The sequence below is a fragment of the Stegostoma tigrinum genome, chromosome 2 (assembly GCF_030684315.1).
Source record: "Stegostoma tigrinum isolate sSteTig4 chromosome 2, sSteTig4.hap1, whole genome shotgun sequence".
Classification (NCBI taxonomy): Eukaryota; Metazoa; Chordata; class Chondrichthyes; order Orectolobiformes; family Stegostomatidae; genus Stegostoma; species Stegostoma tigrinum.
The window spans coordinates 52,299,109-52,324,637 of NC_081355.1; the positions used below are offsets into that span (position 1 = coordinate 52,299,109).

General features: G+C 42.0%; 1 protein-coding gene across 1 annotated transcript in view; it reads left to right on the forward strand.

The window, feature by feature from the left end:
- The window catches only part of LOC125460264 (A disintegrin and metalloproteinase with thrombospondin motifs 16-like), a 233,485-nt gene extending 217,357 nt beyond the window's left edge, over window positions 1–16,128 (forward strand). The window contains exons 20-23 of the mRNA XM_048547520.2: window positions 411–605; window positions 3,777–4,001; window positions 12,806–12,953; window positions 14,827–16,128. Coding sequence (XP_048403477.2) covers window positions 411–605; window positions 3,777–4,001; window positions 12,806–12,953; window positions 14,827–14,942 — 684 coding nt within the window. The 3' untranslated portion in view covers window positions 14,943–16,128. The remainder of the gene's footprint in view (window positions 1–410; window positions 606–3,776; window positions 4,002–12,805; window positions 12,954–14,826) is intronic.
- The last annotated feature ends 9,401 nt before the right edge of the window (window positions 16,129–25,529 follow it).

The following is a 25,529-nucleotide window of genomic DNA, read 5'->3' on the forward strand; positions in this document are numbered from 1 at the left end:
CCAGCTTTCACTCAATGTTTTGCCCACAAGCATCACCAGTATAACCATTGGGTTCATGCTCCATATAGTTTCTGTTTATCTCTGCTGTCTCATTCCCAGAAAACAATGATCAAGATTTGCAGCGAATATTTTAAACTAAACCAATGCAAATTGTTGGATATATAATTGATGTTAAAGAATAGACTTTGTTATTGTGTCAAGAACACATTCACAGAACCAACCTATGAAATTCATGATGAAGTTGAATTGTTTTTACAATAGCGACGATTGAAGTAACTGCCAACTTTTTTTAGTCATACACTGATCAAGTTGATAATACAGGTTAATTGTGGAAAAAAACTAAATTTAAGCCAAATCGTATATTTGTAAGCTGAAATAACCAGTCATTGTTCATTGTTGTTTCTCTGTAGTGTTCCCGAACATGTGGAAAAGGATGGAAAAAGAGGACTGTTGTTTGCAAGAGCACAAATCCTACGCCCAGGTCTCAGATCCTGCATGGGAATGCTTGCAAGGCCAAAGCAAAACCTAAAACCCAAGAAACCTGCTTGCTGAAACGCTGTCATAAACATCGCAAAATGCAGTGGTTTATATCTACATGGGCCGAGGTACAGTAGCCAGGTTACATTTAAAAGTCAACTGTAATTTATGGATTAAATAATAACAGGAAATGATTGGTGGCTCACTGGTTAGCACTGCTGCCTCACAGCTCCAGGGACCCAGTCTGATTCCACCCTCCGGCGACTGTCTGTGTGGAGTTTGTCTGTTCTCCCCATGTCTGCGTGGGCTGCCTCTGGGTGCTCTGGTTTCCTCCCACAGTCCAAAGATGTGTAAGTTAGGTTGATTGGCCATACTAAAATTGCCCGTAATTTTTCAGGGATATACAAGCTAAGTAGATCAGCCATAGAAGATGTAGGGTTACACAGATAAGATAGGGTAACAGGATGGGCCTGGATGGGATGCTCTTCAGAGGGTTGGTGTGAAATCAAGGGTCCAAATGGCCTGCTTCCATACTGTAGGGATTCAATGGATTCTATTGGATGGAATGGACAATCAACAATTCTACAACATTATGAATAGTGCATGTACAGTCTCCAATGAATGGAATCTCTAGTTGAATCTGTAATGTTGACAGGCCTTCCAACACCTGCAAGAGCTCACATATTAGAAAATGATAGACATTACGCAACAATAATTCAGTATAAATTAGCTGTGCATGGCCCTGCTGATGAGTCAGGACCTCAAATTCTTTTTATGGTGATGAAAACCAACCCATAATTTCATTGAAGTCAATGAATAGGAAAAAAGGATGTTTAAGGATCTCATTTGCAGACTTGTCTTCACTTTCATTGCAAGCTCATTTCAATAAATCCATGCATACAGACTGGCCTTACATTAGGCCACCCTCACCCACTGGGCAGCATCAGTTCCCTTGGGGAAAGGCTTGACAGAATCAAATGTTCTTCAGGCCGCCATCAGGTCTTGCTGACGACCGAGGGGTCCAGTGGCAGAAGTCCACCTGATGAGAGCTGCCATTCAAACACCAGGAGCTCCTCATCTGGCCAGCTGGAGCGTGGCATCTGGCACCATTGCACTCACACGAGACCCAGGTTATGAAAGGGACTGCAGACTTCAGGGCACTGAGGGTGGGATGGGGATGTTGCAAGATTAAGTGGGGTGGGGTGCAGAATGGAGGGCAGTGGATTGATAAAACCACACTTTCCCCTTGTCAACAGCAGATTACTAGATTGGATACAGATCAGATGATAGGAAGGAGGGTCTTTCCACCTATCAAGCTCTTACGTCGCAGGTCTGCCTGGGCAAGCTTTCAAGAATATGGGAGGTCCTTGAATTGAATTGTGATGAGTTCGGGGATAATGAGTGTCAACAGCAATATCGCACTGACAGGAATCATACAACAACCCCTTCGACCCAGCAACGTAATTTGGGGATTTTTTTTTCCCAGCACCAGAAGAATAATTTCCTTGAGACCAGCGACCATAATTCCTATCATGATTGGCTGCATAAAACCAGCATAAAGAACAAATCTGAAAAGAAATTGCATTGCATCAGGAATACTTGTTAATCATGAATCTGATGATGAAACGAAGAAATTAAAAGCTTCAAAATAGGGATGGGCTATGAGATGCCCAGTAAATCAAATGTACTTGTCCATTTTCCCAACAAATGTTCTGGATTTGGGGCTTAGAAAACACAGAAATGCTGAAAATTAGCAAAACAAATTTTAACAAATCTGAAGTTCTGAAAAAGAGCCTTATCTGCCAGAGGCATACATATAAATTACAGCACACATTCCCATAGATTTCTGTCTGTTTGGATTTATATTTTGAATGAGTAAAGTTTAAAATGTTATGTTGGAAGATCCTCACTAAATTAGTATACTTTTTTTTTACTTTTGTAGAATCTGATAGACCTTGTCTGCATTTACAGTATTTTCCATTTTTAATATGTAGAAAACAATGGGGGGTAAAGTACAAATTTGAGGGAGCACATTATGAACAATAGTTGATCAGTTTCCCATTATACACCTTGTTTTATTTTCCTTTGTACTGAACTTTATTGAAAATGGACGAGGCAGAGTGTGTTACAGGCAGCTCTTTCACATCTGTTTACATTCCTGCCAAAGTTGAATGTTGCTTCAGTGACATGATTCAGTCTCAAATTTGTAAATTTACCATATCTGACCTCAGAGTTTCAATGATGCAACAGAATAATTGAATACTTTAAGCAGAGAAGGACCCATTTCAGCCGTCAAGCTTCCCGCAAGAGCAGTTTAGCTTATGGCACCTATAAGTTTCCCGTAAGCCTGCAGTTTTATTCTCTTTAAGTACTTACCGATTCTATTTTCAAAGCCACAATTTGAATCATCTTCCACCACACTCTGGTAGTGCCTTACAGATTTGAGCACATGTTTCCTCATGTTGCCCGTGGAAGTTTTGTCAATCAAAATCTGTGCCGTCTGGTTCTTAACCCTTCTGCCATTGTGAATTGTTTCTCCTCATCACGAACCCTTGTGATTACAGCAGCTCCATCACATCTCTTCTTTACTTCCTGCAAGAAAAACAGCCCTGGCCTCTCCAAAGTATCTACAAAAATTAGGTCCCTCATCCTTGGAATCATTCCTATAAAACTTCTCTACAACTTCTCTACAGACTTTAAATCCTTCCTAAGGTGAGGCATCCAGAATTGGATGCAAACTAGAACTCTGCAAGTCTCCAGTTGAGGCTAATCCAGTGGTTTATGAAGACTTGTTATAAATTCCTTGCTTATGTACTCTATGCTTCTACTTGTAAAGCTAAAGTTTGTTTGCCTCTTAAACTGCTTGTTCAACCTGCCCTGCCACCTTCATTGATTTGTGCAAATATTCCCCGATTCTTTCTGTTCCTGTGCCTTCTTTGGAATTGTACCTTCACAAGTACGACTTCACACTTCTCACCATCAAGCTTGATCTGCTATTTGTCCAACTATCCTACCAGCTTGCATTACCCTCTTGAAATGTATCACTATTCTCCTCACAGTTCTCAAAACTTTCATGTTTTCTAGAATCTGTACATTTCGAAATTGAGTCCTGTACACATAAGTCCATACAACATATATTAAAAATGCAATGATCTTAGTATGACTCCAAGGAAGCTCCATTATATATTTTGCTGATTCTTGAAAAATCACATCAGTCACATAATGCACTGTGCTCATTAATTGCTTCTGTTGTGTCAAAATAAGCAATGTCTTTTTACTATTTTCGCAATGTTTTCCAGTGTTCTGTGACTTGTGGTAAAGGGATTCAAAAGAGATACTTAAAATGTGCAAACAAAGACAATTCTGGAAAGTACAAAGAATTTGCTTACAAAAGATGTAATCACTTGCCAAGACCTAACCTGGAGCTAGAAAGAACATGCATTCTTAGTGCATGTCCAAAACCACCAAATGAAAGGGCCTTCAGCAATGCACTAGCAAACTGGTATGCCTCACCTTGGTCACAGGTAAGATGATATTGCAGTTACTGTCTTTTGCATGGATGTTCAGGGATGCCTTCAGTATTTGTTCAATACTTTCCAAAAAGGAAGTGGAAGGATTGTAGCTTCTGTCAATCATTTCAATGCCATTATTCAGATTTCACTTTCATAATAGAGTACAACGATCGGCAACTAAAACCCAAATAGAAGAAAGAATCGTAGCAACACTAACACATCTGAACCTTGAGGTATATGTAATTAGGGTTGACATTAGGTTGTAATCACACTGAACAAAAAGGACAAAGTATCCATTTCTACCCAAAGGTCCATTGTTTATATGTCATGCTGTATTTGGAGTTATCAAATTCAGGGGGAAGTTCCATTTCTTGATCTGGAAGGCCCACTGGCTTAATATATTCAAAAATGTTGGGTATAATTCCAAATTGCTGAAGGACCTGTGAAACACTTCATAAATCATGCCTCCGTAGTATCTAATCCCAAATATTAAAAAGTTGTTTCTTCCTGTAATGTTGCACTATCCCCTTGCAAATACCCTGCTGTAAAACTAAGATTAAATTAGGAATGTACTCTAGGACTGCAATTTTTATGTTGGCTCAGACAAACCTCCTCTGCGCATTCTTCTACCTACCAAAATGCACACCAACTTTGCCTCCAATTTTTGACTTTTCACAGAGAAGGTGGCATCACAGTACACTTTCCAAGGCTTATTGGAGAGCCTGAGGAGCATAGGTGCAGATACAAATTGAAGGCTGGCCTTCATTCTCCAACACAGCAGCCTAGTTCCAAACAATATTCAAAGACTCATTAAACCACTCATTCTCCACATACTGCTATGCCATCTTCATGCTCTCCAAGTATGATCTGGGAATGTTCTTGTGAGCCATCCAATAGCAATGATAATTATTGTAAAATTATTGGAAAAAATAAATCTCTAACAGTGTAATAAAACTCTGATTTCAAAAAACATCATCATTGATGCTGGAAAGAATGAAGAAAAACTGTACTGTCAGAAGAATCCTTTAGGTGACTTATCGATTTGCAGACAAAGAAAATGTCACCGCCGTAGGCATATTCTATTATTATAGCCTCTTAAAAGTGTCACTCATTCTTGAATCAATTCACCTCTTGAGTTGAAGCCATCATAAGCTTTAAAATCCAGCCATACATTCATAATGTTTGCAATTGCTGTAATGCAAACTTAGAACTACATTACCTGAAACTGATAGAGAAAAATTGTGTTCCACTTCTCTTTCAAAGCAAAGCACCTGCCAATGTACAGTGAAGAAGATTTGACTACCAGGGGACCTTGATCAGATAGATCAACAGGCTGACGAGTGACAGATAGAGCTTAATTTAGATAAATGTGCAGTGTTGCATTTTGGTAAGGCAAACCAGACCAGGACTTGTACAGTTAATGGTAGGACCCGGGGGAGAATTGGCAAACAAAGAGGCTTAGAGTGCAGCTTCTAATTCCTTGGAAGTGGACTCACAAGTAGACAGGGTGGTTTCGCAGGACTGCCTTCAATGGTCAGTGCATTGGGTATAAGAGTTGGGACGCATGTTGTGGTTGTAAAGGACATTGAGGCCATTTCAGAATTTTGCGTACAATTTTGGTCTCCTTGCTGATGGAAGGATGTTGTTAAACTTGTGATGGTGCAGAAAAGATCGACAACAATGTTGCTAAGATTGGAGGGTTTGAGTTGTTAGGAGAGGCTGAATAGGCTGGGGCTTTTTTCCCTGGAGCAGCGAAGGCTGAGTGATGACCTTATAGAGATTTATAAAATCATGAGGGATATGGATAGGGTGAATAACAAGGTCTTTTTCCTAGGATAGGAGAGTCCAAAACTAGAGGGCATAGGTTAAAGGTGAGAGGGGAAAGATTTAAAAAGCACCTGAGGGGCAATTTGATTCCATACAGAGGGTGGTGCATGAAAGGAATGAGCTGCCAGAGGGAAGTGGTGGAAGTGAGCAACATTTAAGAGGCATCTGGGTGGCTATATGAATAGGAACAGTTTAGAGAGATATGGGCCAAGTGCTGGCATATGGGACTGGAACAGATTACGATGTCTGGTCAGCATGGACAAGTTGGACCAAAGAGTCTGTTCCCATGCTGTATAATTCCATATGTGGAGAGAAGTAGTGGATGAGCATTTCTTGATTTCAATTTTCAAAAGTAAAGCTTTTCTTTAACAGCCAATTTAAATCATAGCACATATATGACAATGTATTTTAATGCATTTTGACACTCATGACAAATGGAAAAGTACTTTAATGCACAACAATACATTTATACAATGCTGGTCAACGTAGTGATGAACCTACGTTTATACGTCAGATCGCTTCATGAGGCATTGCATTAAAAACAGTTCAACATTACAACATAGCCTCTAATAGTGACCTTAAAATTTGTCAAAACATTTTACTTTTTTTCTGAAACAATATTCCTCAGTCCTCCAGACATGCCCCTATTGTCATGATGAGTCAAAAGAGTATTTTTTTGAGCATCCAGAAGCCCGCTTTTTCACAAGTAATTGTGAGTGGAAATAGTTTCCCCTGTAGTTATTATGTTGGGAACACTAACATCGGAACAGATGTGTGCATTTTACACTATGCATTCATGACCCATGGAAAGGCCACATGAAAATGATAAAAGATCAGGAAGTGGTTGTTACAGGTACAGTTACAAAGTTTAAAAGACTTTTGAATAAGAAATGTATGGAGGGATATGGGCCAAGTATATACAAGTGGGACTAGTTAGACCAAAGGGTCTGTTTCTATGCTGTATGACTCTATAACTCTGCGAAGAAAATTGCTCCTCTGAGAGAAGTGCGGCATGTTGCGCCCTGATTCTAGCCCCTGTTGGAGGTTAACATCTGGCACCAGGCTTGCTTTATATGGATTTTATGGATCCTTATATGATTTGAAGATTTTAAATATGAATGGTCAATGTCAATTGCATCAGGGAAAAGAGTTTAGAAGTATACTGGATTTAACAGTGATATTGACCTGAATTTAATGTTAACATGTCCAATCAGTAACCGAAGAACATTGATTGTACTTGGCATCTACAACCTGACAAAATTGAGATTAATAAAGGCTGTTTGCCTAATTACGTGCTGCCAGTCTTAAGAGTTTGCATCATGTGAGAACACTTTGGAATCCAAGGAATTTCTATAAATAGAAGAAAATTATAGGGAGAGTACCTACAATTTCCCAACACCAGCATTGTTTGAACAAACAATGGATTTTAAAAAATCAAGCTATCATCCAGTTATGTATTCTATCCCATGCAAGTAATCTGCCTGAAAAGCAGCTAACTGAAGCTTCATAATTACTTGTCCATTTCTATAAATTTGTTATTTAGTCCTAGTTTGCATTTCCCTTAATCCCAATAGCACACCAGTCAATAAGAGCAGAATCTTCTCAGCTGCTCAGAGGGGATTTTGGAGATATTGGCAGGGCAGTGTTTCAAGAAAGTTGTACATCAGGTCATCTATTCAAAGCAAATCTGCCTCCAAACAGTCTTGCAGGAATGAGTTTGTGAACTGCCTTGAAATGACAAGAAATTAAGTGGCCAATTTGGGGCAAATTGATAATAGCAGACAGCCCTCCTGCTGAAGACAAAATGCAGCAAAATCAGTCATGGTCCTGCACCTACATCAGCATCACCCTCTCCTGTTGGAGCCGCTGGCAACCTTCGGTGCTTTGATTGGGCCTTGTCCCTGCGTAGCCCAGCCACTACATTTATAATGCTGAAATCCCACTTATGATCTATTAATTGGCCACCAGACATGGTCCACATTATAGCAAGAAATAGCCAGAGGCACTGGATACTGTAAAGACAACAGACGCTGACAACATTCATAGTGTTATAGTGTCATATAGCATGGAAACAGACCCTTCGGTCTAACTAATCCCACTTGTATTCACTTGGCCTCTATCCCTCCATACATTTCCTATTCAAAAGCCTTTTAAACTTTGTAACTGTACCGTATCCACCACTTCCTCTGGAAGTTCATTCCACACACGACCCGCTCTCTGTATAAAAAGGTTGCCCCTCATGTCTTTATTTTTCCAATCTTGCTCCTTTCACTTTGAAAATACGCCCCAGTCTTGAAATCCCCCACCTTAGGGAAAAGACACCTGCCATGCACCTTTTCAATGTCCCTAATGATTTTATAAATCACTATTCCTGAAATTGTACTGAAGAAGTGAATCCAGAAAATGCTACTGCAATAGCAAACTGTTCTAGTACAGCTACAAAATGGCTTTTACCCAACAATGTGGAAAATTGCCCAAATACGTTCTGCACACAGAAAACAGGACAAATCCAACCCAGCAATTTAGTCTACTCCCAATTATCAGTAAAATGATGTAACTTGGCATCAATAGTGCTATCAATCAGCACTTCCTTAACCAGAACCCGCTCACTGATGTTCAGTTTGGCTCTGACAGGGCTACTCAGCTCCTGACCTCATTACTGCCTTGGTTCAGCTGTGAGCAAAAGAGCCAAACTCCAGAGGTGAGGGGAAAGAGTCTGGCCTTGAAGTAAAGGTTGCATTTGACTGAACATGTCATTAGGAAGTCCTAACAAAGTAAGTGCCACTGGAAGTCAAGGGGGTTAGAGTGGTGTTTCAGAGAGGAGTGGAGAGCTCTCTACTTGTTGTTATTCCTAGCACAGAGGAAGATGGTGGTGGCTGTTAGAGGTGAGTCATTCTCAACCCTAGCACATGACTGCAGAGGTTGCCCTTGTCCTAAGCCCAAACTCTTTCAGCTGCTTCATCATGAATGACTGTCCCTCCATCATAAAGTCAAGAGTGGGGTTGTTTACTAATGATAGCATGATGTTCAATAATATTCATGCGTCCTCAGATACAAAGCAGTTTTGTAGGACTCCAAATGCAACAAGACATGGACAAAATCCAGGTGTGGGCTGAAAAAATGGCAAACAACATCTTTGCTACACAAGTGCAAGGCAATAAACATTTCCAAGAAGTGAGATTCTAACTCTCGCCCTTGACATTCAATTCTATTACTATATCTGAATCCCCCAATATCCTAGCAGTTACCATTGACCAGAAACTGAACCAGACTAACCATATATATCGTGTGGCTACAAGAGCACAACATAGTATAGGATATTGCAAAGAGCAACTCACCTTATGACTCCCCAAAGTCTGTTCACCATCTACAAGGCACAATTAAGCAGTATGATGGAATACTCCCACTTACCTGGTTAGGTGCAACTCCAACAATATTTAAGAAGACTGACACCATCCCAGACAAAACACCTCACTTTTTAGGCAACACCTCCACAAAAATCCAATCTCTCAACCTCCGACACTCAGTAGCAACCTCTGTATTATCTACAAGATGCACTACAGAAATTCACCAAAAACCCTTACACAGCATCTTCCCAACCCATTTACCAGTACCCTTGAGAAGGACAAAGGCAGCAGATATATGGGAACACCACCAATTTTCAATTTTCCCTCTATGCTGCTTACTATCCTGACTTGGAAATATATCACTATTCCTTTGTTGTCACTGGATGAAACTCATGAAACTGTCTTCCCCAATTACATTGTGGTCTACCTACACCAAATGGACTGCAGAAACTCAAAAGGGTAGCTCACACTCACCTCAAGGGCAGCGAGGGTGAGCAATAAATACTGGCCAAGCTAATGATGCTCACATCCCAAGAATGAATAAAATTAAGTAAACCCTTGGAGAGAAGTGAAGTGCACAGAGGAATGAAAGTGAAATATAGAACCAGATTAAAGAATACTTTAGTCATAGCAGGGATCTCATGGGAAAATTTGAAGCACACAAGGATTAGCTTGCACTGCTTTGTTGTGTTAATGCATGTAGCATGGTAAATATGGTTGAAGAATTTCAGGTACAAGTTACCACATGGAGCAATATTATAATACCGAAGACCTATTTCTAAATTGTAGGCCACAAGATTTAGTATTCAGGACTGTAAGGTATTTAGAGAAGAGAAAAGGAAAAACAAAGTTGCAATATTACTGAAAAACTATTCTACTACTGTTGAAAAATGCTATAATTAAGGTCATAAATGATAACATTTATAACTTTCCCAATGCCAATCTACCCATCACCCATGGCTCCTCCTATCACCATGCCACACCATACTCATCTCCCCATTCCCATAGTCCGTCATACACCCTTTTGTCGCAGTCATGCACTGGGCTTTTGTAGCTGCTATGCCAACTATGAACACTCAGTACCTTGAACCCTTTTCCCCTGCTCCATCATCAAATCATCTAATATTTACGGTGGCCAAACCACAGGAAGCGTGAGCCCAGAAAATAGTGTTATTTCTCTCTTAATGATGTCGTTAATGGAAAAAAAGACTTACATCAATACAAAATATATTCTACATATTTTCTGTATGTTATAGTTTGAAGGATTTTCAATCATTTTCATTCTATAGACCGTTAGAAGTGTCTACCAAAATGTTCACTTGATAGACATCCTGTTATGGAAATGTTTGGGAAATCAGTCATGCTTCATAAATCCTGCAACAGGACATATCGTTTTTATTGCATTGAAATACTGTTTTTTCATTCACTACACATTCTGTTGGTTAGTTCTTTGACAGCTTTTGAGTGTTTGTTGACAGTTATAGCAGTCCCAATCATTATTAAATGGACAAAAGAGCAAAATCCAAAGGTGAAATGGGAATGACTTCCCTTAATTTGAAGGCAGCATTTGACTGAGTGTCGCATCAAGCATCCTTAGCAAAGAAGGAATCAATGTGAATCGGTGGGGTGGGGGGTAGGAAACTCTTTACTGGTTTGAGTCATACCTTGCACAAAAGGAAAATAGCTCTGATTGTCGGTCAATCATCTCACTTCCAAGGCATCATTCTAGGATTTCCTCTGGGTAGTTTCTTTCACTCAATCATTTTCAGTTGCTACATCAGTGACAACCTTTCCTTCATAAAGTTAGATGTGGGATGTTTCTGATTAATGCATAATGCTCAGCATTCTTCAGAAACTGAAGCAGCCAAGGCCATGAACAGCAAAACTTGGGCATGATCCAAGCTTGGGCTGGCAAGTGGCAAATACTATTTGCCAGGCACTGCTCAACTTCAACAAGAGAAAGTCCAACTGTTGCCATTAACACAGAATGGCTAAATCATTCCCAAATTCCCAACTATCAAAATCCTGCAGGTCGCCATTGACCAGAAGCTGAGCTAGAAGGGTCAGAAGTAAGGATTTCTGTAAGTAACTCAATTCCTGTCTTCCCAGTTCTTGTCTGCATCTGTAATGCACAAGTCAGGGATATGATAGAATCTCCACTTACCTAGTTGGGTGCAACAACAACACCACTAAAAAAGGCTTGATACCATCTGGCACAAAGCACTCTGTTTGATTGACACTGCATTTGCTTTCTTCACCATTTGTTCCCTTCACCACTGACGCACACTGGCGGCTGTATGTACCATCAATATGATACACTTAAAATAAATCACCACTGCTCCTACAACAGCACCTTCCCGATCTGTGACATCTACCACTGAGAAGTACAAGAGCAGCCACTGTGTGGGAGCACCACCATCTACCAATTCTTCTCCACCCCCTACCAATTCTCCTGCAAGCCATATACCATCTTAATTTAAGGTACATTGCACTGTTGATGGGTGAAAATTCTGGTACTCCCTTCCTAACAGCACTGTGGGTGTACTGATACACCAAGAACCAAAAAAGATTCAAGAGTGCAGTTCACTGCCAGTTTCCTTCAGCAGTTAGGAATGGATAATAAATGCTGGCCTAACCAATCATGCCCACATTCTGTGACCAAACTACAGAAATGTGTTAATGCGCTTTTAATGCACAAGAATTACTTCTCACAATACCAAAGGTTGCATCATATGCCACCAAGGGGTACCGGATCCAAAGAGAAATCTTACCTGGTCTAGTTTCCACACCCTGGATTCCACATTCTAGGGACTCCAAAATCTGTTTTAATGGAGGCTGTGTTTTGCATGCATGAATTACACATGAACCCCAGACTTAATATTCAAGCTGTAAGCAGGCTGGTCCTGTTTACTAAAAACCGAAAGAAGTGTGGATGCTATAAAACAGGACCAGAAACAGAAGTTGCTGAAAAAGCTCAGCCCATCTCACAGCATCTGTGAAGAAAAAAATCAGAGTTAACATTTCAGGTTCTGAAGAAGGGCCACCAGACCCAAAACATTAACTCTGATTTTTTCTTCACAGACGTTGCCAGACCTGCTGAGCTTTTCCAGAAACTTCTGTTTTTAATCCTGTTTATTGTCTGTCAATTGATAGACAAAATTCCAGATTCGTAGGTTTTAACGTGAGCAGGCAGATTCAGTTTTGCTTAATAACTGTTGAAAGTTAGTTTATTAATGAAGTCTTTATTCAGAAGTGAGGACAAGTTGTTTTTATATAAGAGATTCATTTGCATCCTCCAGTTACATTTGTATGGAGATTCATCAATAGCTCCAGATTCCATTCTCTTTATTTGTAGATGTGCTGCACTTGGATAAATATTTTGAATGTAGTTATGATTTTTTTTTTGAATGGCCATGGTTTGTTGACAGGGATTGAGCATAATAAATTGAAGATTAACTCTGCTTATAATTAGCTATTTTCCTTGCTGCTCATTTAATGCTACGTGATTGCTTTAAGCAGTAGCTTTCCCTGTGGCATTGGATTTTCGGTGGATTATGTCAAACGCTGTTGTGAATAAGCTCCACTCTTCAGGCTTAAGGCCAGTTGTATTCAGTGAATGATTTTTCATATTTTGCCTTCTAGTGCTCTGTTAGCTGTGGGGGAGGGGTGCGAGCCCGTGCAGTTCAGTGTCTTGCATACGGTAGACCTACCTCAGGTTGTCTACTACACCATAAACCCCTCGCTACAGAAGCATGCAATACCAATTTCTGTCCTCTGCCTGAAAAAAAAGGTAAGAACTTGAAGTAATTTCCGGCACTATAAGCATTTTAACATCTGTTTCTTCTGGAGACGATGGTACAATTTTATCCACTAACATTTTGGATGTATTCTTTAAATACATTATTCTAAAAGTCCACTATATCAGCCTTTCAGTGTTATAGGGAATGATGACTGCCAAGGTGATACTATAGGTTGGGTTTTCCATCCACCACTTCTACTTGTGTGTTTGACTGTTGCAGGAGTGGGCATTCAAGAAATCCAAACAGGCATTTTGCCCATTACCTAACAGTCTGTCCTAGCTTCCAGCATCATAATATCAGTGGCAGGTTGGTATCAGGTCACCAGCAGCCAGCTGAAGCCCTTGAATGCACAATCATTTCCCATGTAAATGCCTCATCCAGGAAGAAGTCCAATGAAAGCATTCAGTCTGGCAGGTTTCTTGTAGTAGGTCAGTGACACAGTAGACTAAATGGCCTCCTTTCACACTGTAGCAATTCTATGATTAACACCACCCTGCCCCCACTCTTCTCCCACTGCCAATTGACCTTTTGAACTCCAAAACCCCTTGCCGAGGCCTCTCGACCTCATCAGCTTTCCTGCTCCTCTGATGCTGCTTGGCCTGCTGTGTTCATCCAACTTCACACCGTTTTATCTCAGGACCTCAATTACCTGAACCCCAACCTACTACTGAATGCATTAATCCCAAAGTGCTGAATGACCACAGACCTCTGCCTCTGAGGGGCAGAAATCCAACCTCCAGTCTATCAGCAAACAGTTGACCATTGAGATATCACTGGGGCAGCCAATATTATCCTCAGCAAGACTTTGCCCCTAACATTTTAGTAGGCCAGGGAATCTGGCACCATGCAAAATTCAGCCCCATTCTTCCTGAAGGTAGCAGTCCCGATAACTTATGCTGAATTACAGTCAGATTTTGAATACAGATATTCTGATGGTCAGTCAGTCATTGATCAAGTATTTGCAGTATGTTCATAATACTTCCAAGCTAACCTGTTTACGTTTAATGGGATCATTGGTTATTCACGTAAGGTTCTATGGCAGTTTCCTCGGCCGGCTGCATCATCTGTCTTTTGTCCATCTCTCTGCATCTGACTGTCAAGTATCTGAAAAATACTTTCAATGGAAATTATGTATTGAATTCTTGGGCTATTTCAACCTGCATGAATTCTTGAAATACGACAAATTGAGCAGAACCTAACACCCGTGTCATACTGCTATCTGTTGTATGTGGGTTCTCAGAATATATTGCCACAGTGACTAAACAGCAGTCAGCACCAGATCAACATGATTCAGACAATTGTGGTCTCCATTTAGCCTAACTGTGATAAGTCTTAAAGGCGCCAATGGAGGCCATGACCAAAAGTGTATATGTTCATAATATGCTTCCTTGAAAGTTGATTCAGGAGATGTAGGACAGTTTTTTCTTCCTGACTGCACTTTTAAAACAAGTGGTGTAATTGTCCACTGCTCACCTCCCTTCTAAATTGCTTCCCATCACTCACTCAGTATCATTACCCCTTTTTCTCAGTCAACACAGCCTTTCCCCCTTCCTGATTGCTACCTGCCGTCTGGTAGGTCTTCTATTGAACAATGAATTTGACAAGGAGATTTGTAAGAGTAAAATAATACGAACATATTTTTGACGAAGGGGAATGGGGATATATAATAGTGTGTGGTGTACAATCACTGAAATGATTCTAGCTTTAGCTGTCTTGGTAGTAAATCTTCAATGCATTTTAGTTTCCTTACAAATGAGATGTACTGTGAGAGAAAATGGGAGAATTCAAGGACGTAACAACAAATGATGTAAATCTTCTGTTTTTCTTTTCCTTGGCTGTACCCTCCCATGAACAAATATGAAGATGTCTTTTGCAAAGATTATTTCAACTGGTGCTACCTGGTACCCCAGCATGGTGTTTGTGGTCACAGGTTCTACGGCCAGCAGTGTTGCAAATCATGCTCCAAGTCAAATGTATAAAAAAACCATTAAATGAACAAAGTACATTAATTTCGCTTTAAGGGAAGCTGCACATTGTAATTTTGGTTGCATCTGATGATTGAAGAGGGAAAGACTAATCAGGTTCTGACTTGTACGTGAAACCTAGCAGCATTCCACCTGTCAATCAATGTGGTAAAAGAGAGCTTTTCTTACATATATTACTGTCACCAGATCAGCAAAATCTTTGCAGCAATGCCCATATTTGAATCCTTCGATTTGCAAGCAACAATGAACAATGTCTGTACGATATCATGTACTTAAGCGCAAGATTGAAAAATATACCAGTTTTTCAAAGTAAGTGTTATATGTTATTGACCTACATTATCTGGCTATGTGAAATGAACTAAGCAAAGATTTTGAAAACCAGAAGGCATTCACAATACTGTGTAAACAAAAGTGGGGGTGGGGAAAAGGGGAGGAATCTAAAGTGAACGTTCTCAATCTATTTATTTACCTCATTTAAATAAAATGATGACATTAAATAAAACACACTGTGCTATATTAAAACTACTGTAGCTATTTTGGCATTGTAGTGAGCCCTTCGACCCACCGTTTTCAAGTAACATTAGCCTATAAGTGATTCAATGGTGCTTTTGACTCACCATGCAAGGGCGTGTAACTGTTAATTATTAAATTATGCTCTCGAAACATATATTCAAGACTGCAGAAGCAAATACAAATGAACTATTTTGAAAAAGGAGATAATAATTACGTCAGTATGTAACAAAATTTGAAGGTGCTTTATTTATTTATCAAACTGGAAGGTCTTTTTAGCACAGGCAACCATCCTTCCTGAAAATGAAGATCCCATTCTGTGCACTACACTAATTGTCTCTATCTTCTTAATGGTATACACATTATTTGGTGTCATTTTTAAACTATCATTCAATGTAATATTTTCACTTTATTATTGTTGAGCTTCATGGTACCACTAAATTAACAATGGTGCTTTCAAATACAACCATATTAGAATTTTTTTAAGGAAGACATTCTAATTTATTTACAATTATCTTACAAATTTGTTCAAATGTTTGCCTTTTGCAAAAAAAATGCACAGTTTAAAATAATCAGAATTGTTGAAGTATCTTGGTTGCTTTAAACTTTATGCAATTCTGTGCAGTAATACTGTAAACAATTTTCACCCAGCTGTGAGAAAGTATTTATGTTTTTATGGAGTTTTGTAATAAAATTTCTTTGGAAATATCGTAATATCAGTTCTTTATTTATTTTATGCCTTAGAAATTCTGGCCTATAACACAAGATGATTTTGATATTCTTTTCATGACTGTCATTATGGAAGTTCCAGGATTTATGAATATCCAGCTTATGAAAGCTCATAGTCACAAATGCAATCATCCAAATTGTTGCTACAGACTGATCAACTGGGGACCAAACACTGCTCCTAATGGTGCCACATTGGTCACAGACTTCCTACTTCATAATGAGCCATTTATTCCCACTCATAGAATACCTACAGCATGGTTACAGTCCATTCAGCGCATCAAGTTACCACTGACGTTCCAAAGAGCATTCAACCCAGACTCACCTTATCCCTGTAACCCTGCATTTCCCATGGCTAATTCTTGAACACTATGGGCAATTTAGGATGGCTAATCCATCCAACTTGCACATCTTTGAACTGTGGGAGGAAACCTGAATGCCCGGAGGTAAAACATGTAGACATAGGGAGAATGTGCATACTCCACACAGACAGTCACCTGAAGCTAGAGTCGAATACAGTTCCTACCTGAGGCAGCAGTGCCGGCCACTGAGTGACCATACCATCTCAGTCATAGTAAATTTGGAACTATTTGAATGGAAGTATCCTAGGCTGCTGACATTCTGGGACCATCACACTCTGCACTCAATACTCTGTCCTGAACCTGCATTGTTGTGGAGCAATCATCAAACACCCTAAACCTCAGTGGCCTGAGATTATGAGGCTGTGATAACAAAGTGTAGAGCTGGATGAATACAGCAGGCCAAGCAGCATCTTAGGAACTCAAAAGCTGATATTTCAGGCTGAGACCCTTCATCGGAAATGGGGGAGAGGGAGAGGGGTAGGCGGATCAAAGATGGATAGAGGAGAAGATAGGTGGAGAGGAGACAGACAAGTTAAAGAGGCGAGGATGGAGCTAGTAGAGGTAAGGGTAGGTAGGGAGGGTATAGGTCAGTCCGGGGAGGATGGACAGGTCAAGGGAGCGGGATGAGGTTAGTAGGAAGGAAATGGGGGTGCAGCCTGACGTAGGAGGAGGGGAGGGATAAGAGGAAGAACAGGTTAGGGAGGCGAGGATGAGCTGGACTAGTTTTGGGATGAAGTAAGGGAAGGGGAGATTTTGAAACTTGTGAAATCCACATTGATAGCATTAGGCTGCAAGGTTCCCAGGCAGAATATGAGTTGCTGTTCCTGCAACCTTCAGGTAGCAATGTTGTGGGACTGCTGGAGGCCCAGGATAGACATGTCGTTTAAGGAATGGGAGGGGAAGTTGAAACGGTTTGCAACTGGGAGGTGCAGTTGTTTATTGTGAACCAAGTGTAGGTGTTCTGCAAAGTGGTCCCCAATCCTCCGCTTGGTTTCCCCAATATAGAGGAGGCCACAATAGGTACAGCAGATACAGTATACCACATTGGCAGATGAGCAGGTGAACTTCTGCTTGATGTGGAAAGTCTTCTTGGGGCCTGGGATAGGGGTCAGGGAGGAGGGATGGGGGGAGGTGCAGCACTTCCTGCAGTTGCTGGGGAAAGTGCCGGGTGTGGTGGGGTTGGAGGGGAGTGTAGAGTGGACCAGGGAGTCACGGAGAGAGTGGCCCCTCCGGAGAGCAGACAAGGGTGGGGAGGAAAAAGTGTCTTTGGTGGTGGGGTCGGATTGCAGATGGCGGAAGTGACAGAGGATGATGCGTTGGATCTGGAGGTTGGTGGGGTGGTGCGTGAGGACGAGAGGGATTCTCCTTTGGTGGTTATTGCGGGAGCGGGGTGTGAGAGATGAGTTGCAAGAAATGTGGGAGACACGGTCAAGGGCGTTTTTGACCACTGCGGGGGGTGGGGGGGGATGCGTGGTTATGGTCCTTGAAAAATGAGGACATCTGAGATGTAGGGGGGGCGGAATGCCTCATCCTGGGAGCAGATGTGGTGGAGGCAAAGGAATTGGGAATAGGGGATGGCATTTTTTAAGGAAGTTGGGTGGGAGGTGGTATATTCTACGAAGGTGTGGGAGTTAGTGGGCATAAAATGGATATCGATTTCTAGGTGGTTGCCTGAGATGGAGACAGAGAGGTCCAGGAAGGTGAGGGAGGTGTCAGAGATAGTCTGGGTGAACTTGAAGTTGGGGTGGAAGGGATGAGCATGAGGCGGCGCCGATACAGTCATCAATGTAACAGAAGAAGAGGTGGGGTTTAGAACCAGTGTAGGTACGGAGGAGGGATTATTCCATGTAATCTATAAAGAGGCAGACATAGCTTGAGCCTATGCGGGTACCCAGGGCCACCCTCTTTGTCGGTAGGAAGTGGGAGGAATTGTAAGAGAAGTTGTTGAGGGTGAGGACGAGTTCGGCTAGGCAGATGAGGGTGTCACTGGAGAGGGACTGGTCGGGCCTGTGGCACAGGAAGAAGCGGAGGGCCTTTCAGCCATCTGCATGGGGAATGCAGGTATATAGAGACTGGTGATCCATGGTAAAGATGAGGTGCTGGGGACCAGGGAATTGAAAGTTTTGGAGGGGGTGGAAGGTGTGGGTGGTGTCACAGACGTAGGTAGGGTGTTCCTGGACCAAGGGGGAGAAAAAGGAGTCGAGATAAGTGGAGATAAATTCGGTGGGGCAGGAGCAGGCGGAGATAATGAGTCAACCAGGGCAGTCGGCTTTGTGGATTTTGGGGAGGAGATCGAAGCGGGCGGTGCGGGGTTGGGGAATGATGAGGTGAGAGGCTGTGGGTGGGAGGTCACCTACTGCTCTGCAGCACTGATTTCATCATGGGGAAATGAGATGAAGTGGCATGATCTGACACAAATTTCATTGGCTAACAACCATTATATATTTGTGGGATGAAGTTTTTTGAGATACCCAGTGAATCCTCAGAAGCAGCAGGTTGCAGCGTGGTTTAGTGCACTTGTCACCTTGATAGCTGTTGGGTTGGGATAGCTGCCCACCCCTTCAGGTTACAATTTTTGCTGCAGTAATCAGTATAGTTCTGTGATAGTGACCCGTGACAGTCTCAGTTTGCAGCAACACTGTGCTTCACTCATCTTGGGGAAATGTCATTTAGGCCAATAGACTCTATGTCTGTTGCACATGCTGCACTTCTGAAAGGGACATTCAGCTGGAACTTCTGCATGTGGAGAGTGATTAGTAGCCATTAGATGTTGCTGCTGGTCTCATGAATGCTCACGCATTAATTCTTCAACATCTCTCCACCTTCATTGTGTCACAGCAGTAGCAATGGTGACGCCTGCTGTTGTTGAATCCATTGGTCAATGTTCTAAAGAGCCTGTATGAGGAATATCAGAAACAGAGCAGACCCTTAGTCGTGTGAGCAGTCAGTATTACTTCACTCACAAATGATAATTTAACATAGTCCTGCATACTGTGAGACGTAGAGGTCTCCAACAAGGAGGACGATGTGATACCTATACATGGACCTTTGACAAAAGGGCTTTATCCCAATGAATGCATCACCAAGCCAATGTTGCCTAAGTACAGCTGGAGATTGCAAGTGCTGTATGTTTACTAAACCTTATTCCCCCGTATCACCCAAGAAAGACAACGTCACATGTTGGCAATTAATTACAGCTCAAGATGAGAGAGATTCAGCTCCATGCTCCTTGTACAGCCTATGAGGTCATGAATTTTCTTTGTAATTTTAAAGTTGCTTATCATTACTTCTGCTTCACAGAGATGGCAATGTTTGACCTGTAATGACCAGGCATATGGTCAAGATTGCTTGTGATCATTATTTGTATCCCACACAGATGGGCATTGGAAACTTGACACGTACAGGCTAGTACGATTACGGATATTTTCAACCTGCACTTTAAGAATGCCTGATTACTATATTGCTCCTTGAAGGTTCACACATCATTTACAAGTTGAACTTGTGCATTCACATGGAATAATAACTATTTATTCTGGGTGTATTCACAGCCACTTTTCAATTCCAGTACACATTCGTAATTTCCATGAAGATGGAAGGTAACACAGGTCATGCTCGGCATTGTGAGTTACATGTCAGTCTGGTTATCAAGGAGCCTGCTTGAACTTCAGTGTTACTGTCTTCATTGCACTCCCTGTTATGCTCATCAGTGCTGAACTTTCAAGTGCTCCCATACACCTCTTTGAATTCTGACTTCAGATCCAAACATTACCTCCTGATTGCTGTCCCAACTGCTTAGTCATGTCAACAATTATGTTACACTGTTGTCCAAATCAAAGCCAGGGTGTTTGAGACTCTCACTAACTCCCATCTTGTAATAACGTCTGTCCTCCAAGACTTACTGTCTCACTATTGAATTTCCTCCTTCACCATTATTGGTCCCTCTACATCTCAGCATGCTCCCTCCAATCCTCAAAACTGACTTCCCCAATATCCCTGCCACAAAACTGGCTCCTGAAAGCTTCCCTTGACTTACATTGAGCTGACCCCAGGATTGAATATGACTCACTCCCTTGTCCAGCTTAGAAAAACACCCCTGATTTATGAGTAATTGGAACTCCCAACAGATTTCTAAAGAGCTCATCAACTGATTCATCATCACTCCCTGGACTAGTTGCACTGGCCCTGCGAGATTGATTGTGGCTCATTCTTCGGTCGGTGGTGATTTGGACCCCCAACCCTGGATTCACCAAGCTGCTGATTGATCATGTGCAATACCTTGGATTGAAAGCAGGCAATGCCCTAGATTTATCGTGCCAGGACCATCCCTTGCTGAGTACTGCTCCCCTTGGACTTTGAGACTCGGACATTATAATAAAGACCATGTAGTGTGTTCGCCACATACACTGCTGGCACATGATGCATGGTAGCATTGACTCACTGCAATATGTCCACTTCCTTCACTGATAACTGCTGACAAGCATGAAAACTTGTGTCACCAATGAAAGGCATGTCACGACAGAAATACTGTAAGCCCTTAAGCTCTGGTTGAGGAGACCAAACACAAAAAGACAAGGCAAGGCAAAGTAGAGATATTATGAGCATCCAGATAGCTGTTAAGTGAAAAAGGGTTAAGAGAGCAAGCAAGGACCCTGAAAGGCACTCTGGTCAAATCAATAAGATGTATGTCTGTCCCAGAGCACAAAATATCCAGCAACAGCTTTCTAATGAAAGTTCCTGTGCGTTCAAAAGTGTAGCATTGAAGTGCAGAACTATATTGTAAGATGGGTCTGGGTGGAATGCTGCTGAGAGAATCAGTGTGGACCTGTTGGATCAAATATCCTGTTTCCACACTGTGGGGATTCTACGGAAATTCTATGGAAAGTGTGTTTTTGATGTGCTGTAAGCTTGCAGCGAGGCTGGTAAGTGTCCAGTGCCAGCATCCATGGGTGGGGTTGGGGGTATACAGATGGTCACTGCCGGTAGAAATTTCCTTGAGATGTTAGTGACTGAGATGGAGGCTTATTGGAGCAAGTAGTGAACGGGAATTGGCACATACCCACTCTGGCTTTCATGTCAGGAATTGTTACCATCTGGTTTCTATCCAGCATGTGTGAGAATAAGAAAATGCATATCAATGAGGTGAGATTAAATAATAATGGAATGCTAATGCATAAAACTAGGCCTTTTGCCATGCACAATTGAGAAATTCATCTCGCTGTTAAAAGTCTGGTTGTAGAGCTGAAATTCCTTTCTGGCACATGAAAAATTCAATTCTACCGAATGCATCATATTTTTCTAACTGACTCATCACTTACCCACAGCATTCAGGGTCTGGGAAGATTCTACCAATCAGCTGAAAATGCAGAGGCAGAATAACATTTGATTTCCATTCTTTATGGTTGCCCATACTGGTGACTGATTGTCAAATCTGGTGTCATGCAGTTTCCAAATGCACATATACATTGCAGATGTGAGACGGTGTATTTGCCTCTGTTTTTAGTAATCTAGCTAATGAGTAGTTTTTTTGCACTCCCTATCTTGCCAACGCAGTATCCAGCTCCATATGACTTAACACTGTCTATTATATTTGTATTAAAATATAAAATGAAAAAGAAAAAGTGCATTTATTAGTGCAAACCAAGTTTTTTTGTTGTTTTATGGTTCTCCATCAAGAAAGATGGATGCTTAATTGGATTAGATTTTGACCTTTCACCTTCTGGACTTGAGGGTCAAATTCAGCCCAGATTAATGACATGAAGGTTGTCTCTGACTGTTAGCCAATTCAATTCTATTCCCAATTCCCTATTCCCATGGCCACCCCCTTTGTCTGTAGGGAGTGGGAGGAATCAAAAGAGAAGTTATTGAGGGTGAGGACGAGTTCAGTTAGGTGGATAATGGTGTCAGTGGAGGGGGATTGGTCGAGCCTGTGGGGCAGGAAGAAGTGGAGGTCCTTTAGGCCATTTGCATAGGGAATGCAGGTGTATAGGGGCTGGACGTACATACTAAAAATGAGGTGTTGGGGACCACGGAATTGGAAGCTCTGGAAGAGGTGGAGGGCATGGATGGTGTCACAGACGTAGGTAGGAAATTCCTGGATCAAGGGGGAGAAAATGGAGTCCAGATAGGTGGAGGTGAGTTCATTGGAGTGGAGGAAGTGGAGGGCTGCACGTTCTGAGGGGGAGAGGTTGGAGTGGGTGAGAGAGGTGGAGAGGTTGAGGCAATTGATATCTTGACGACAGTTGGAGATGAAGAGGTTGAGGGAGGGTAGGAGGCCTTGGGGTGGTGCCCAGGACAAGCACTTGTGTTGGAGGCAGTCTCTAACACTTTCCTCACCTTCCTAGACTATCTCTAACACCTCTCTCACCTTCTTGGACCTCTCTGTCTCCATCTCAGGCAACCACCTAGAAACCGATGTCCATTTCAAGCCCACCGACTCCCACACCTACCCAGAATACACCTCCTCCCACCCACCTTCCTGCAAAAATGTCATCCCCTATTCCTAATTTCTTCACCTCCGCCGCATCTGCTCCCAGGATGAGGCATTCCACTCCCGCACATCTCAAATGTCCTCATTTTTCATGGACCGCAACTTCCCCCCTCAGTAGTTGAGAACACCCTCAACCGTGTCTCCCGCATTTCCCGCATTTCCCACAACTCATCCCTCACACCCCGTCCCCACAATAATCACCAAAGGAGAATCGCCCTCATCCTCACGTACCACCACACCAAATTTCGGATCCAACGCATCATCCCCTGACACATCTGCCATCTGCAATCCGACCCTACCACCAAAGACATTTTTCCCTCTCCACCCTTGCCTGCTTTCCAGAGGGACCACTCTCTCAGTGACTCCCTTGTCCGCTCCACAGTCCCCTCCAACCCCACCACACACGGCACTTTCCCCTGCAACCGCAGGAAGTGCTGCACCTGCCCCTACACCTCCTCCCTCATCCCCATCCCAGACCTCAAGAAGACTTTTCACATCAAGCAGATGTTCACCTTCACATCTGCCAATGTGGTATACTGTATCCGCTGTACCCGTTGTGGCCTCCTCTATATCAGGGAAACCAAGCAGAGGCTTGGGGACCGCTGTGCAGAATACCTACACTCGGTTCGCAATAAACAACTGCACCTCCCAGTCGCGAACCACTTCAACTCCCCCTCCCATTCCTTAGACGACATGTCCATCCTCGGCCTCCTGCAATGCCACAACGATGTCACCCGAAGGTTGCAGGAACAGCAACTCATATTCTGCTTGGGAACCCTGCAGCCCAATGCTATCAATGTGGATTTCACAAGCTTCAAAATCTCCCCTCTCCCACTGCATCCCAAAACCTGTCCAGCTCGTCCCCGCCTCCCTAACCTGTTCTTCCTCTCACCTATCCCCTCCTCCCACCACAAACCGCACTCCCATTTCCTTTCTACTAACCTCATCCCGCCCCCTTGACCTATCCATCCTTCCCGGACTGACCTAGCCCCTCCCTACCTCCCCACCTACACTCACCTTTACTGGCTCCATCCCCACCTCCTTAACTTGTCTGTCTCCTCTCCAGCTTTCTTCTGCTCTACCTATCTTTGTTCCGCCTCCCCCCTCTCCCTATTTATTTCAGCACCCTCTCCCCCTCTCCCATTTCTGATGAAGGGGCTCAGCCCGAAACATCAGCTTCTGTGCTCCTAAGATGCTGCTTAGTCTGCTGTGTTCATCCAGTTCTACACTTTGTTATCTTGAATTCTCCAGCATCTGCAGTTTCTATTATTTCTATTAATGAGACTGTGGCTCTCTTCACCAGCTGCTTGATTAAAATTGATCGCTCTTAGTGCATTGTTGTTGGCAAAGCTAGAAGTTTGCAGTTGGCGAAACCCTGCTTTGATTCTACTACATTCAAGCAAGGGCACGCATGGCTCAGTTAATTGGAAGAGTCAAAAATCTAGAGGAATTAGGGAAGAGTTTTGGCCGATAATTAGGGGTGCACATGTTATTTATCCTACTGTAATGCTGCAAATATTCTAAAACCAGCATAGAGATTAACTACATGATCTTTTTGAACTTGTAACACTTTCAAGAATTCACTATTGGCATCTTTGTTGTTGGCCCTGTTCACTCATGGGATATAAAGCAATTTCCCATTATATGTGTTCAGTTTTAGAACATGAGCTTTTCTTGACAAAAACAGAATTTATTTCTCATTCCCTTGTGGGGCATCAGAAAGTGCCTACTTAAATTACTGCAGTCCTCGTTGAGAAATTATTCCCACAATTTATAAATTAGAGAATGGTGACAAATGACCAAGTCCGAATGGTTTTGACTTGGAAACTGAAGAATACATTGAGCCAAATGTCAGAGTTTCAAATCAGAGATAATGCGAATCTGAAGTAGTGAAGTTCACTTGTGTTTGTTGCTGTTGTCCTTGTGGTGATGAAGGAGTGGACTTGAGAGGCACTATTGATGAAACGCATAGTCAATACACTTTGCCTCTAATAACTATTTAAAATACATTTATTGTTAGAATGATCAAGGATTTACAAGGTCCTTCGTGTGAAACTTCTTCCACTTTTCAAACCTGTTTGGCTTTCAAACTAGAGATGTAAAATAGTGGTACTTCTTGATTTTTTTCGGAGCTGATTTTATGCATAAGGAAATATTTGCTTTGTTAAAATTTTACAACTTGGCAAATGCTGAGTTAGTATGCAGTGGTGCAGCTGCCTAACATATTACTCTTCTCCCAACTGTCTCAGGAGATTTGGAATCTGATCAAGCCAAGAGTTGGAAATTTAAGTTCTTGTTTTGCTGACAACGGTTAGGAATAACAGTGAGTTGATTTGTAGAAATCTCAATATAGTCCCTAGCGGACAGAAGTATATGTTGTATTTTGGCTTTGATTCAATGTCTCTTTAGACTATCGTGCTTCAGAGATCCAATACATGGAAAGTGTAGAAGACCACATCACTTTTTGTATTATATATGTCTTATTTCTTTTCTCTA